The 12,694-nt window shown below is 42.4% G+C and overlaps 2 protein-coding genes across 8 annotated transcripts; one reads left to right on the top strand and one right to left on the bottom strand.

The window, feature by feature from the left end:
* Positions 1-2,056: 2,056 nt before the first annotated feature.
* On the bottom strand, positions 2,057-6,975 carry rpl35a (ribosomal protein L35a). 2 transcript variants are annotated; one of them, XM_064301286.1, is made up of 5 exons: positions 6,879-6,975; positions 6,243-6,286; positions 5,364-5,516; positions 3,689-3,833; positions 2,057-2,117 (listed from the first exon to the last, which is right to left on the bottom strand). In XM_064301286.1, exons 2-5 carry the CDS (start codon positions 6,251-6,253, stop codon positions 2,094-2,096), a joined length of 333 nt encoding a protein of 110 aa, XP_064157356.1. In that variant the 5' UTR covers positions 6,254-6,286; positions 6,879-6,975; the 3' UTR covers positions 2,057-2,093. The 2 variants fall into 2 exon arrangements, with proteins under 2 accessions (XP_064157356.1, XP_064157357.1); XM_064301287.1 differs by lacking the exon at positions 6,879-6,975 and adding an exon at positions 6,684-6,708.
* A 48-nt stretch (positions 6,976-7,023) lies between these two features.
* LOC135235614 (dynein regulatory complex protein 9-like) lies at positions 7,024-12,690 on the top strand. Of its 6 annotated transcripts, none has more exons than XM_064301283.1 (11): positions 7,024-7,319; positions 7,980-8,085; positions 8,158-8,281; positions 8,634-8,791; positions 8,969-9,097; positions 9,270-9,351; positions 10,109-10,270; positions 10,859-10,933; positions 11,345-11,476; positions 11,700-11,801; positions 12,076-12,690. In XM_064301283.1, the coding sequence occupies exons 3-11, from the start codon at positions 8,162-8,164 to the stop codon at positions 12,187-12,189; spliced, it is 1,074 nt and encodes a 357-aa protein (XP_064157353.1). In that variant the 5' UTR covers positions 7,024-7,319; positions 7,980-8,085; positions 8,158-8,161; the 3' UTR covers positions 12,190-12,690. The 6 variants fall into 6 exon arrangements, with proteins under 6 accessions (XP_064157353.1, XP_064157355.1, XP_064157354.1 ...); XM_064301285.1 differs by having other exon boundaries at positions 7,999-8,085; XM_064301280.1 differs by having other exon boundaries at positions 7,025-7,319; positions 8,161-8,281.
* The last annotated feature ends 4 nt before the right edge of the window (positions 12,691-12,694 follow it).

Consider the following 12,694-nt stretch of genomic DNA (forward strand, 5'->3'; position numbering starts at 1 on the left):
CTGGCACAGCTAGTACTACGCACGTCCTCGTTGTGCGATCTTGAAAATTACGTGAACGCGCTCGACGTGAATCAAGTTAACAAGCCCATATTGTTTTATGTCTTGAAATATACCGATAAATTTCTGTTAGAAATAGTCGCTACGGATATATTTGGCTACGTTGATGTAAAACATCGTTTGGCTAAAACATGATCCGTGGACATTGTCAATGAGTTAGAGGTTACAATGAAACAACGTAAGCTACAGGAATACGAATAGACTGTACGAAGGCACGAATTCGTTAGGCTACATATAATGATGGAAATTGATTGTTCTTATTTTTTCTCTGGGCAGACCTCGAAAGTAAGAAAGGTGGCCTGACGCCGATTTTAAAAGTAGAATTATGCAATTAATCTCCTAAGTGGAGATACATCATTTGAATTACATTTTCGTCTGTGTGCAGACTACTGTAGCCTACGTGGTCGCACCCCCTTTTTTTCCAACATAATTCAGGAATCCGACTAATCGTTCCAGAAACTGAATCAGTACTTTTCCACTGTACTGAGGGCAGTAGCCTACTACCGGTGAATGAATCCCACTAGGAACAAGATGCAATTATTTCATAGCATCATTGAATCTCAGTTTGACACATTAGGCTACTCAGGGTTTAATACACAAATACAGAGACATGAAGGCCATTAGGTAATTTCCATAGGCTAATTAGGATAGTTTCGACTAATGTATCGCAAGGACAATGGTAAATTATGATCGTAGGCAACGTCGTCACTGATGGAAATTTAAATTAACTATAGAATAGCACATGCAGTGATCGAGAACTTCCGATCAAGGATACTCGATTCCTGACTAGGAACTATATGAACTATGAGCTAAAACTGAATTCAAGCAAATGGAATTGTCAGTTTGGTCCATATCAATTATCGGAAAAGGAGGTCCGACATACCCCGGAATGATTACATCTAGCTAAAATTTAGGGTGGCCTGTATGTCAAATAACATAATCCTAAAAGGAATTAACATCCTAACTGCACAGTGAAACACAGTAACACCCTTCAAAGTAAATACATGCTAAAAGATAGTTGGGAATTTTTTTTATTTATTTTTTTTTATACAATGGAGGCTCTAGAGATCGACAGTGCGTCATAACTCCCCAAATCCCGACAGTTCGTCATAACTCCCCAAATCAGTGTCACGGAAATTGTAGACTATTTGGATGTGACATGAACAGAACCAAAGTATATGAGCCTAAAAAAAACCTTTAAAAGTATATCCTAATCTTCCCTTTCAGCTTGCTTTTATTGTAACAATCTCATAGGCCTCTATTGATACGACAATCGACTTTATTAAATGGCAGCAGTCAAGACATTTCCAAGTTCTTCGTTTTTGAAGTTAAGACAAACCATCTCCCAGAGTAAACCTTGTGATGAGGTCCTTGCAGAGAACGAGGTATGCTCCCAATGTTTACACAATGTCCCCAAGTGTAGTCACATGAACTGATGAAGTCATAAATGAGAAACTATAGCTCAAGTCTGAGGACTAAAAGGTGAGTTGAAAACAGTCTAACAGCTTTTGAAGCAGCGCAAACATATGGAAAGCAAATCGATCAAGAACACCAACTCAGTCCGTCAAACAAAGGCCTCAACTGAAAACTTAGCCTACAGCATACGAAAAATACAATTTGAAAATGGGGGCTATGGGAACTTGAAGCAACCTATTGGCCTCAGAGCATCTGCACACTCAAGCCTCTTTGTCCCACACACCCCATTGTTTACTCTCAATTTGAAGCGCTTGCATCTCTCAAACTGGAACATTATCATAAATGCACTGCAACTACAGTGTGACCTGATGTACCAAGCGCATAATCTCATGGGTGAGCAGTGACAATTTGATGGTCGCCATGAACAGCGAGACAAACAATTGCTCTTTTGTTCGTGTAGCGCACAAACACAGTGGTGTCCAGAGAAGCGAGACAGGCAGGCCGTTAAACCCCAATCCCCTTCAGATGTAGCCCAGGAGCTAGAGCCCCACAAACCACACAAAGACCACACTCTGCACACAACTTGGACCAGACTTTTATTGTATGTACATCACAGCACATCACACCCGTGATGGGTACAGCATCTGAAAAAGAAAAAGAAAAAGGTTGAGAGCATCCAGAGAGCAGTAACCCACAGATCCACAGCATGAACCACAGACTCCACATTATAACTGCAGTGTCCTCCATTGGTAGGTATCCCCACTCTAATAACCCAAGGGCCTAACCTAACTTTAATACAGCTTAGTTTACTTTTTTTGTCTGCGTGGATGTGCAGATTCGCAAGCAGTGTATACAAATAAGCAATGACTTTGGCAGTGAGCTTTACAAACCATCATTGATTAGGTTTATTTAATAAATTAACATACAATATGCAGATAAGCACATAGAACTTCAAGAAATTGCAATAAAATCACATGACTCATATCTATTGTGGTCGTGAAGTCTTGGCTCGGAGGCAGTCAGGAAAAGGGTGTGGCGTGTATAAGCTACTCATTACACATGACAACATCTGCAGACTCAACACAAGACATTACAATCTATCCTAAAATGGTAATTCCCAGATATATTACTCAGGAGCCAATTTTTCAACTGTTCATAGTATGGGCAGATTTAATTTCATTTTGGATGATTTAATTTAATCAAACTGCAAGGATGGTGGCTGGGAATTTCATATTAAACAGAAAACTGCTAGTCTTTACAGAAAACGCTCACATTTCTCTAGTTGAAATTTGAATGTTTTATAAAAGCTTTCATGACTTTGTCAAACGTTTTGGATATTTGACCATTTGCCTCAATGTATGTAACAGAGAACTGGCATAGTTTCATTTTCACCCCTCAGTGCTCTTCAGTGATGCACTGATAACAACTAAACACTCTAGGATGCCGGTCCCCTGTGCTCCTTAGCTTGTAGCTGATAATATCAAATGAGGACTCAAATGAATGTTGACTGCCATTCACTGGCACATTATGCAGTCAAGGTGGGACACCAATACAAGAAACATTGTGACTGGAAAAAATAGAGGGTGGGTCGGACAGGACCAAAGCAGGACAAGGATGGGAAAGCTAGATGGCATAGGCTAGAAGCTGAAGTGTAATGTAATGAAATGTAATGATGGAAGAGGAGGGCAAAAAATATGGATAAATTAAGAGGGTTGAAATAAGCAGCCAGAGAGCTATCTCCTATACAGAAGGGGGGGGGGGGTATAAGGCTGAGAATGAGGATTGGGAAACTGCCCCCGGAGGTATACCATTCCTCAGGGCTGCTCCAATTAACACAAACACAGGGAGGGGTGCCAAATCCCCATTATAAACCTCAATGGTGCTTACGAAGGCAGTATATCAACATGCCACATGCTGAGGAAAATCACTGCTCTGTACTGAGGCCAGAAACACCAGTACCAGGGATCTGAGCATGCTCAGTCAAAATCAAGCACCAGAACTCATTGGATTTCATAATTACATGTATTGTATGCTCTCACTTTACATGCACTCCAATAACTCAATTTTTAAGCGAATCCAAATTTCAGATCAAAGGTTAAATAATCAACAATCGAGACCAGAGGGTAAACAAGGTTGACCGACCCACACTCGACACTCATGAAATGCAAAGAAGGGAGGGTTGCAGGGGGGCTGGAGGAAGACAGGAGGCACTCACCACTCGAATCCTGTGCCCAATGGCCTTGGCGGGCAGGTTGCTGCTGAACTTGGCGCGCACCATCCCGCTGTTGCCGTGGGCACGCGTGACTTTGCCCCAGATGACTCTCGTCTTGTTGGGTTTGCCCCCGGGGGTCACTGTATTCCTAGAGCACAACAGGCACCATCAACACTGCTGCTCAGAAAACTGAGCTAACACGCAACTGGACCGCAACCCTGCCTGCACCTGCGCCCAACAGGAAAACCAATCCAGCTAATCTACAAATCCACACGAAAACAAAACCTGCATCCACGCATCGGCATATGTGCACCAGCAACTTGCGCTGACCAAAATGGATTGTGCATTTCACAAATTTGTTTAACCTGTTGGCATCTAGGACCACTTTATGTATATATTGGAGTTAATTTTCTGTATACATTAAATTCCATACTTAATTTAGATTTTATATTTACTTTATTTTTCTTAATAAAAAATATGAAATCGCGACATGTTCAGTCCCGAAAACAGGGAAATCCTGAGTACATCTTCCGAGCGTGATGTACAGTTTCTTCACAGAAATTGACAATGGAGAGAAAAGCCCAAATGATAAGGCCCAAAACCATTCATGTGATCAAAGCTATTGCAGGGACATTTGTTAACTGAATCCCGGCCATAAAGACAGCCAGAAGCAAGGGCTGTGCATGAGAAACTCGCAAACTTGTGTAAAAAGGAGCCACTCTTAAAACGAGAACATTCAACACACAGCGGAGTACGTACAGTTCCAGAGCACTGTTACAGTGGCTGCTGATAGGGTGAGTGTACGTGCCAGAACGCCGATTTTAAACTCCTCACTCACTGCATTCCGGTTGTACCAACAGGTACAGCACAGCATGCCCACCAAATGGGAACAAAAACGTCGGCTGCGTATGTGATAATATGTAATGACTTCTGTTCATAATAATATGTAATGTTTTTTCCCATGATCCTGCTGAGGGACCGCCAATGAAAATTAGCTCTAATGGTTAAATCTGGCACATTCAATAATGTGCATTGTCCCTGTTTGTACATACAAACTTAAAATACTGATACAGAATGTCCCCAGATGTTTAGACTGAACTTGATGAAATAAGAAACAGATGCAAGTGTGTGTAGTGAGATGGCTATATGCGCAAGGCGAACGAGGTCATATTGACAAGTCTTCCTGATCCATCGCACCTTTCCGCTTATATATTCAAAGATCAAAGCAAAACACTAAGTCATTAAATGAAGACACAAAGCAAAACAGTACACTAATGATCCTGCTTGTGCCATTTCTGCAAGCATACCCCGCTGGGTTAACCTTTGTATCTGACTGGGCACTGACCCATAGGTATTAAGATCTTTAGTCAGCACCCCACCAAAGACACCAACCTATTCCCCATGACATCGGCTTTCCATCAATGCAAAACATGATTACACTGTATTATGGAGAACCTAGGTTTTACATAACGTCGATCCAGTAGAATGTTTTAAAACTGAGCACTGTCTTTATCAGACCCGGCTGACTCCCAGTCAGCACAGTAAACGGAGTCAGTTTTCCTTTGGGGAACACTTCTGTGAACTGCCTCACAATACTGTGGCAAAAAGCAGCAAAATTCTTTTTGTATCTGGAATGTAGGCCAGGCAGACGGTACAATGGACCGTACGGACTACTCACTTCTTGGCCTTGTAGACGTAGGCGCAACGCTTGCCCAGGTAGAAGTCGGTCTCATCGCGTGTGTACACTCCCTCCACCTTCAGCAGGGCCGTGTGCTCGCGCTGGTTCCTCAGCCCGCGCTTGTACCCGGTGAAGATGGCCTTGCTCCACAGTCTAGGAGAGAATGGAACATGTCGACTACATCAAACCAGGGCTCCTATTCATAAAACGTCTTAAGCAGAAGTGATGGTTCAAGCCCGAGTTTCTTCTGTCCACATCTTAAACAGGAGAATACCTATACCAAGAGGCAAAACTGATTCTAGATCAGCCTTCTCTGAGGCACTTTATGAACACAGGCCCAGGACCTAGATAATTATACATGTGGATACTTGCATTCCCTGCACAAAGATCTGCCTTGACTATAGTACAGGTAACCAACCATGATTAACATTTATATTGTTAATATGTAGTTTGATGCAGTAGCCTACCAACTACTGGTTGTTTTTCTTGTGTAGCGCAGTGATGCGATTGCCTGAACTCTATTACTTTATCCTCCAGGAACATACTCTTGCATAGGCAGACAAAACTCTTCTACTTCTGAAGTCTGTTTTGCAGCACGGCTCCCATCCAAACATACAGTAACCCAAATAGCCATCAAGTTCTGCTACACATCCCACATCAGGATTCAAAACGGAAACCAAGGAATAATCAAGAGTCACTTTAGTACAAAACAAACAGTGCTCTGCAAGTTATGGAACAAGTTAAATAATCACAAGCTGTAACAACCAAATAGCTAAGTTCCTGGTTGGCATAACAGTACAGCCACATGAGTGAATAGTTCAGCATTCAATTCCTGAAGTCTTTAACTTGTAATGAAATATGCTCCAGCATTGTACTCACCTTCCAGGCATTGTGATCGTCTAGTATTCAGGCTCGTGAAAAACCTGGGGTACAGAGAAGACGAGTTACAATATAAACGTGCTAATGGTGTCACACATTCTGGGGCCTGGAAAGGCTCACAACTCACAATTAACATACACCACAATATTCCCAATAGTCTTTAATTTGGGGTTTCTCGGAAGCTGGAGGTTTTTTTATTTACTTAACGTTATCGTTAAAAAACGGAGATGAACTTTAATAAACTACCGAGCTATATACTATTCTCAAGCTGGCTACATCACATACGACAGAGTACTTGGTCAAGTAATCAAACAGTTCATAATTTGCAATGACATTTACAGAGTAAATCTGAGGAATTACAATGGACAAAAACAGTCATGTAGCTTCATTAAATTCTAACATCACATTTATCAGTGAAAGTGGAAAGACCAGTATACGCGCCTGTGCGCTGCTTAGCTAAAAGCTCACAACGTAAATCCGTTAATGATCTTAACCATCGCGTGTAAATTTGCACACATAGTGGGGTATACATAAACTAAGGAATAACAACTATATGAAAACACAAGAATTGTACTCTGAATGCACTTTTATAACCGTAAAATATTATTAAATTAGATCACAGTTTATACCCCTCACCTGCTAGGCTAACAAAGATGGAGGAAAAGGAAGTCTTTTGGGCATGCTGGGAAATAAACTTCGTCGGTGCCAAAAGCAGTGCCTGACTAAAATGATATTTTCGAACCGTTTGCAGCTAATCTACTGTTAATGCTATTGCGAATTAAAAGTGTCATTAATACAAAATTTATTTTGTTTTACGTTTTAATAATGTTAATAAAAAAATAATAATAATTATAATGGTAATAAGAGTGTTCATATCGCAATAAAGTTTATGTATTTTGCAAAACTATTTTAACGTTTCAATAAACAATGTACTGTTAGCGTAACTCTAATATAATGTAATTTTAATTATAGCTTTATTTTTGGTTAAAAAAACTTTCTATTTTGTTCTCTGATTTGTTGCTATGGTCACGCATGCAAAGCGACAGTAAACGAACGGTCCTCAGCTCTCGGAAAGCCGTAAGTTGTAACAATTGTTACTGTATTAATACTTTTTTTGGGGGGGGGGGGGGGGGGGGCAAGAGTCGCTAATGTATGTTACAGCGTACGAAAATGAATTACCCCCTGTGCGCCTGCTCGCGCTAAAATAAATGCAGCCGTTCTAACGCAGTTGCACGAGCTGAGCTGTGTCTAAGACATTAGTTATTGTCAGGTGGGATGCCTAATACAGTGTACTTGTTGTGCTACATAAAAACAGGTAACACGAATTCTGACTGATCAAAATGAAGACTAGGCTCCGACTTAGGTTGTTGAACAAGTGTCTAAGTTCTTTAATAATTTTTTCTTTAACCTCATTTACACAATGCAGGTTTGGCTTGTTATCATTTGCTTTGCCTTTGAATTCTTCATTATTTAACAAATGGTTAGTTTTAGTGGCCATGTGTTCACACTTTCACCAATTTCTAGCTTTATGATTCACCCCAGTCTTGAATTTGATTAGTTAAATAATTTTGCTCTGTTTAATTAAATTGTGTTAATTAAATCAAATATGCACAATGTAAACATGGGATGTTTATTCTACATGGCGTGCACTGCTATTTATGACACAATGTGGCTTTAGAGGGTTAAAAAATCCCTATAACCATGAATCCCTATAACCTAATTAAGAAAAATTCACAGCTTGTTAAAATTCTGGAAGTGCAATTGTGGTTGGAACGAAGACCGGCATACAAAAGGGGTCCCCAGGACCAAGGCTGGGAATCACTGCTGTAGTGCACCTTTGAAGGTATGTTTATTGCATTGTGTAAAGCTGTGTGAAGGGAAAGGTTTTCAGCAGTCTGAATGGTGCTGTGTTCAGCAGGATGGCAGCGCAGTGGTCAACGGTAGAGCGGCTCAGGGTGATCACTGTGCTGCAGGACTGTGAGGACCAGCTGGCAGTGCTGGGGCACATCAAGCCCAAAACCTGCGTGGGCCACCTGGAGGTAGACAGTACCAGTACTGCCACGTCCCTCTCTCCTTTCTGCTCTGGGACCTGTTAGTCCATAGTAGGGTTTGTGTTGCCTGGTCTTTCTCCTTGACCATCTATGTGACTTTGTCAGGGGAGATAGTGTGTGTTGCTTTGTGTTTTCATCTGTCCAATACAATGTGGGCCACCAGATTACTTGACTACATAAACAACAGAGAGACTGACAATGTTACACATTCTTCCATAATATTTGTCTTGTTTGATTACGTCATACAGCGTATATTTCTATATGTCTGTCTTGTTTGCCTCTTTCTCCACCATTCTTTCTCATCTCATCTTTCTCTTTGGTGCCATTTGACATCGAGAAGATGCAGGAGCAGCGAAATGGGGTGACCCAGCAAAATCAGACAGAGGAGGCAGGGCTGGCAAAGTCCAAAAAGGAAATGAGGTCACAGAGGGAGTCTGATGTAATCTCAGAGAATAAAGAGCTGTCACCTGAACCCCTGGCCCAGGTGGAGTATGACAGGTAGGTTACATGCATAAAAATCCTCTGAAATAATGACACATATATGGAATGAAAACCATGCTCTTCAGTGGCAGAAGACTTGATGAGGTGTTAACTCCAGAGAGAGGCGTCATGTAGTCTACACATGTACAGAGAGGGGACATACCACTTTACCCTATGTCCCTTGTTGACATTCAGGAATTTTGTGGCTCAAGTGATCACGAATCTGCTGAAGGAGTTGCGGGAGACCGGAACATTCCACAGTCTGCTGTCCACCATAGAAGAGGAGAAGAAGAGGAAGGCCCGCATCCGGGACTTCATCCTCAGGTCTGACCCCTCGAGTGACTGTCACAAGAGGCACTGTCCTATTGATCACAGGAGCTTACTGTATACATGTACACGTACTGCTGCTCCTCAAGAGTAATGGTGAAATGCTGTAAATGCTAATGCTCGGAGGCTGAGCAGCTTTGACCATCATGACCCCCCATCTGCACTGCAGTGAGGAGGAGGGGCGGCGCAGGACCAAGGTTCTGCAGAGGCAGCTGCTGGACATCCGCAAGGAGAAAGTGCTGGAGCTGCAGGTAACCAGGAGCAGCTGCATGTATATTTGTGCACGCATCACGGTGAAAAACACCTTAACTACACTCACACTGTGGACCGCTCAGGTCGTTTGTTTGGGCTATCTGGGTGGCTCATGTTTTTGCATGCAAAAACATCACCCTTACTGGGTTTTTTTGGGGGGGGCAAGAGAAAAGAAAAAGAGACACATTCTTTTACAGTGACAATCATATGTAGTACAGACTGATCAGCAAACAAACAGGCTTACAGTAAATAGTTTTTCAAAGCATGAGTTCTTCTAGGTCCTCCTTACGTCACCTGAAATTGCAATTGTGTGCCATTGTGGTACCTTATTGATGGCTTCACACTTTACTAGTTAAGTGTAATGTCCTTGGCTACTGTTTCTCACTTTAGAAGTGCCAGTTATTAACGATGAGTGATTCTGTGCACAGAGAATACATGACCTCTATTCCAGGAATAGCACGTACTCTTTCAAACTGCAGCTGTTCAAAATTCCACTGATGAGAGAATACTGAAAGACCGAAAAGCTTACGCATTATCTGAGTCAATCCTAAATGTCTGACTGCACACCAGTATACAATTGAGACTTCATATATTTGCATGCTCATGAGTGCAAAGAATCACATAGGTGTAGAATCATATTTACCCCCCCTTACACCTGGGAATATAAATCAAAAAGTCATTCATTTTTTTGTTTCAATTCAAATTGGCTTTGATGTAAAGTGAAGGTTAAGTGACCCCCCCTCCCTCACCCCCCAGCGACGTGATGAAATGATAGCCCACCTGAAAGATCAGCTGCAGGAGACAAAGGCCAAGACTGATCTGGAGATGAAGTATGTGGCCAAAAGCTCTGACCTGCAGGTTTACCAGGAACAAAAGCTAAACTCCATGAAGGAGAAGGAACTGGAGGCTGAGATCAAGGTGTGTATGTGCGAGCATGCGTGCATAAGTGGATCAGTTTGTGTGTGCCAGTGCATCTGTGTTTCAGTGTGGTTGAATCAGCCCTGGATCTCACAAGTCACTGCTGTCTCTTTCCATAGTAGCAAGTTCTTCTACCCTAGAGCACCTCAGTCAGCAGAATGTAGCACACATCTCTGAATAATAAATGACCGAAATGAATACGTTGGGCACAGAGCCGACAGGATTTGATTTCACTTAAACAATCATGGTCTTAGGGGAAATGACACTTGAAGGACTATGTATTAGGAAAGCCCTACCTTCAGAACCAGAAGACATAGCTGGATTCTCTCTATGGACAGATCCTGGATGCATCATTTCTGTTTTGGTCAGTGATTAGGGTTGTGATTTGTCATGTAAACTGACCCTGAATCAGTGTTTAAGAACTGATATAAGTCCAAGCGCATGTACAGCCCACAGGGCCTGGCTGGCCCTGGATTTACTCAAACCACTTCCTTCATGCCTATTTCCCTCAGCAGCAATTAATTGTTGATCAGTGCTCCATAAGTTCTCTGTGTCCATCAGTTAAAGAGTCTGTCTTTGTCCTGATAGAGACTGCATGAGATGCTGGAGGAGGAGAGACTTTCTCACATCGAGTTGGAGAGATTCCTCAAAGAGGACCAGTTAGTGAGTATAACCGCGGGGAAGTGGAAGTGATGCGTGCGGCTGGGGTTTAGACTGTCAGTGAAAAAATGCATTCGGTTGGGCGTATCGGTGATAGACTGTGATTGGTTTTATATGTGGAAATCTTTCCCTGAATGTCTCCTAGCCAAGTGTTTTTTCTGGACCCAAGTATTTCTGTGTGAATCAGCATTTCTACACCTTTTGGCTGCTTTACAGTTGGAGTAACTTTTCTGGGTTGTTAACACATTTGCTGTAGAGAAAGGAGGAATAACATGTTAAAATGTGGTGCTTCTGAGAGGAATACATATGCATTTTTCATATGCTGATAATGGATATATGTGTATTAACCTCCACGTAATTGGAAATGTAAAAATGCACTCCCTAAATGGGTGTTGATGTTGATGCACTCCTCAGGCCCTGGAGGAGAAGCTGGAGATGTGGATGGAACGCTATGAGAAGGACATGGAGGACAAACAGCATGAGCTCAACACCCTGAAGAACAACAGAGCCAGCAACCTGGCCCGCCTGCAGGAGCTGGCCAAGAAGGTGAGGAAACTGCATTTACAAATACATGCGCACTTATACATGCATATTCATGCACACACACACACACACACTTATACATGCATATAAGGAGTTTGCATAATGCACCTTGAACAAGCGATGCGCACATGCAGCAGAGCTGACAGCAGCACAGGAGTCTGTCGGAGGAAGTGATCACATGAACGATGTGGGTGGACCCGTGCAGTGATGACACTGTGTGACTCAGTACAGGGAGAGTGAGCAGGTGGTGATCGCAGACAGGGTGGAGAAGGAGAACCTTCGCAGAGAGCGAGAGAAGGAGGAGATGGAATGGGCTTCCGCCATCAAGGTCTGTAGTTCCCATTGTACTGGACCTACGCCTGTGTGTGTGTGTTCACTGTATTAACGAACGTCCTTACCTCTTCTCACGGCTAACTCCTCTACCGACAGGGTAGTTACCTGAACCACGGTCACTTCCTCTCTCAAAGAATTATCTCATTAAAATGTTTTACAACCCTCCACAAGTTATTGTCCTGCCCTTCTTGTCTCTCCCTCACCACCCCGTTACAGTCTCTCTCTGGATCCCTATAAAAGTTGTTGCTGTTCTCTGACTTCCTCTCAAGCTCCAGTCCTGGTGGCGCGGGACCATGGTGCGGCAGGGCCTGGGCCCCTTCAAGAAGGGCAAGAAACCCAAAGCTAAGGAGGGCAAAAAGGGCAAGAAGAAGAAAAAGAAGTGAGAGAATCCTGTTTTTCATGAAGCAGCGTCAGCAGCACAGTTTCCTTTCACGCGTGCGCCAGCACAGTGCTCAAACTGTTAAAATAACCCCAACCTCAGCGCTCCAACTCAGGGGTATCTGAAAAGGGAAATGTGATCTAGTCAAATTCCACAAAGCTTTAATCAGTGTAATGTTTCTCGTGTTGAGGTTACAATGCATGGATGAATTATGTTTTAGATGTGTGTGCAGTTTTACCAATACAACGAATCATAACCATAATAACTCATAACTAATTAGAATAGTATTAGAACTAATAACTAACACTGTAGTTATCTAGATCAATGGTTCCCAATCTGTATGCTGGTTTTCATTCCAACCACACAATCTCAGAATTTTAACAAGCTATTATTTTTCTTAATTAGGTGCTTTTCATGTTTAGAGGGATTATTTCTCCTCTTAAGCCACATTATGTCCGAAATAGCTATGCATGCCATGAAGAATAAAAGTCCCATGTTCATGTTACGCT

The sequence above is a fragment of the Anguilla rostrata genome, chromosome 12, assembly GCF_018555375.3.
Source record: "Anguilla rostrata isolate EN2019 chromosome 12, ASM1855537v3, whole genome shotgun sequence".
NCBI classification, from domain to species: Eukaryota; Metazoa; Chordata; class Actinopteri; order Anguilliformes; family Anguillidae; genus Anguilla; species Anguilla rostrata.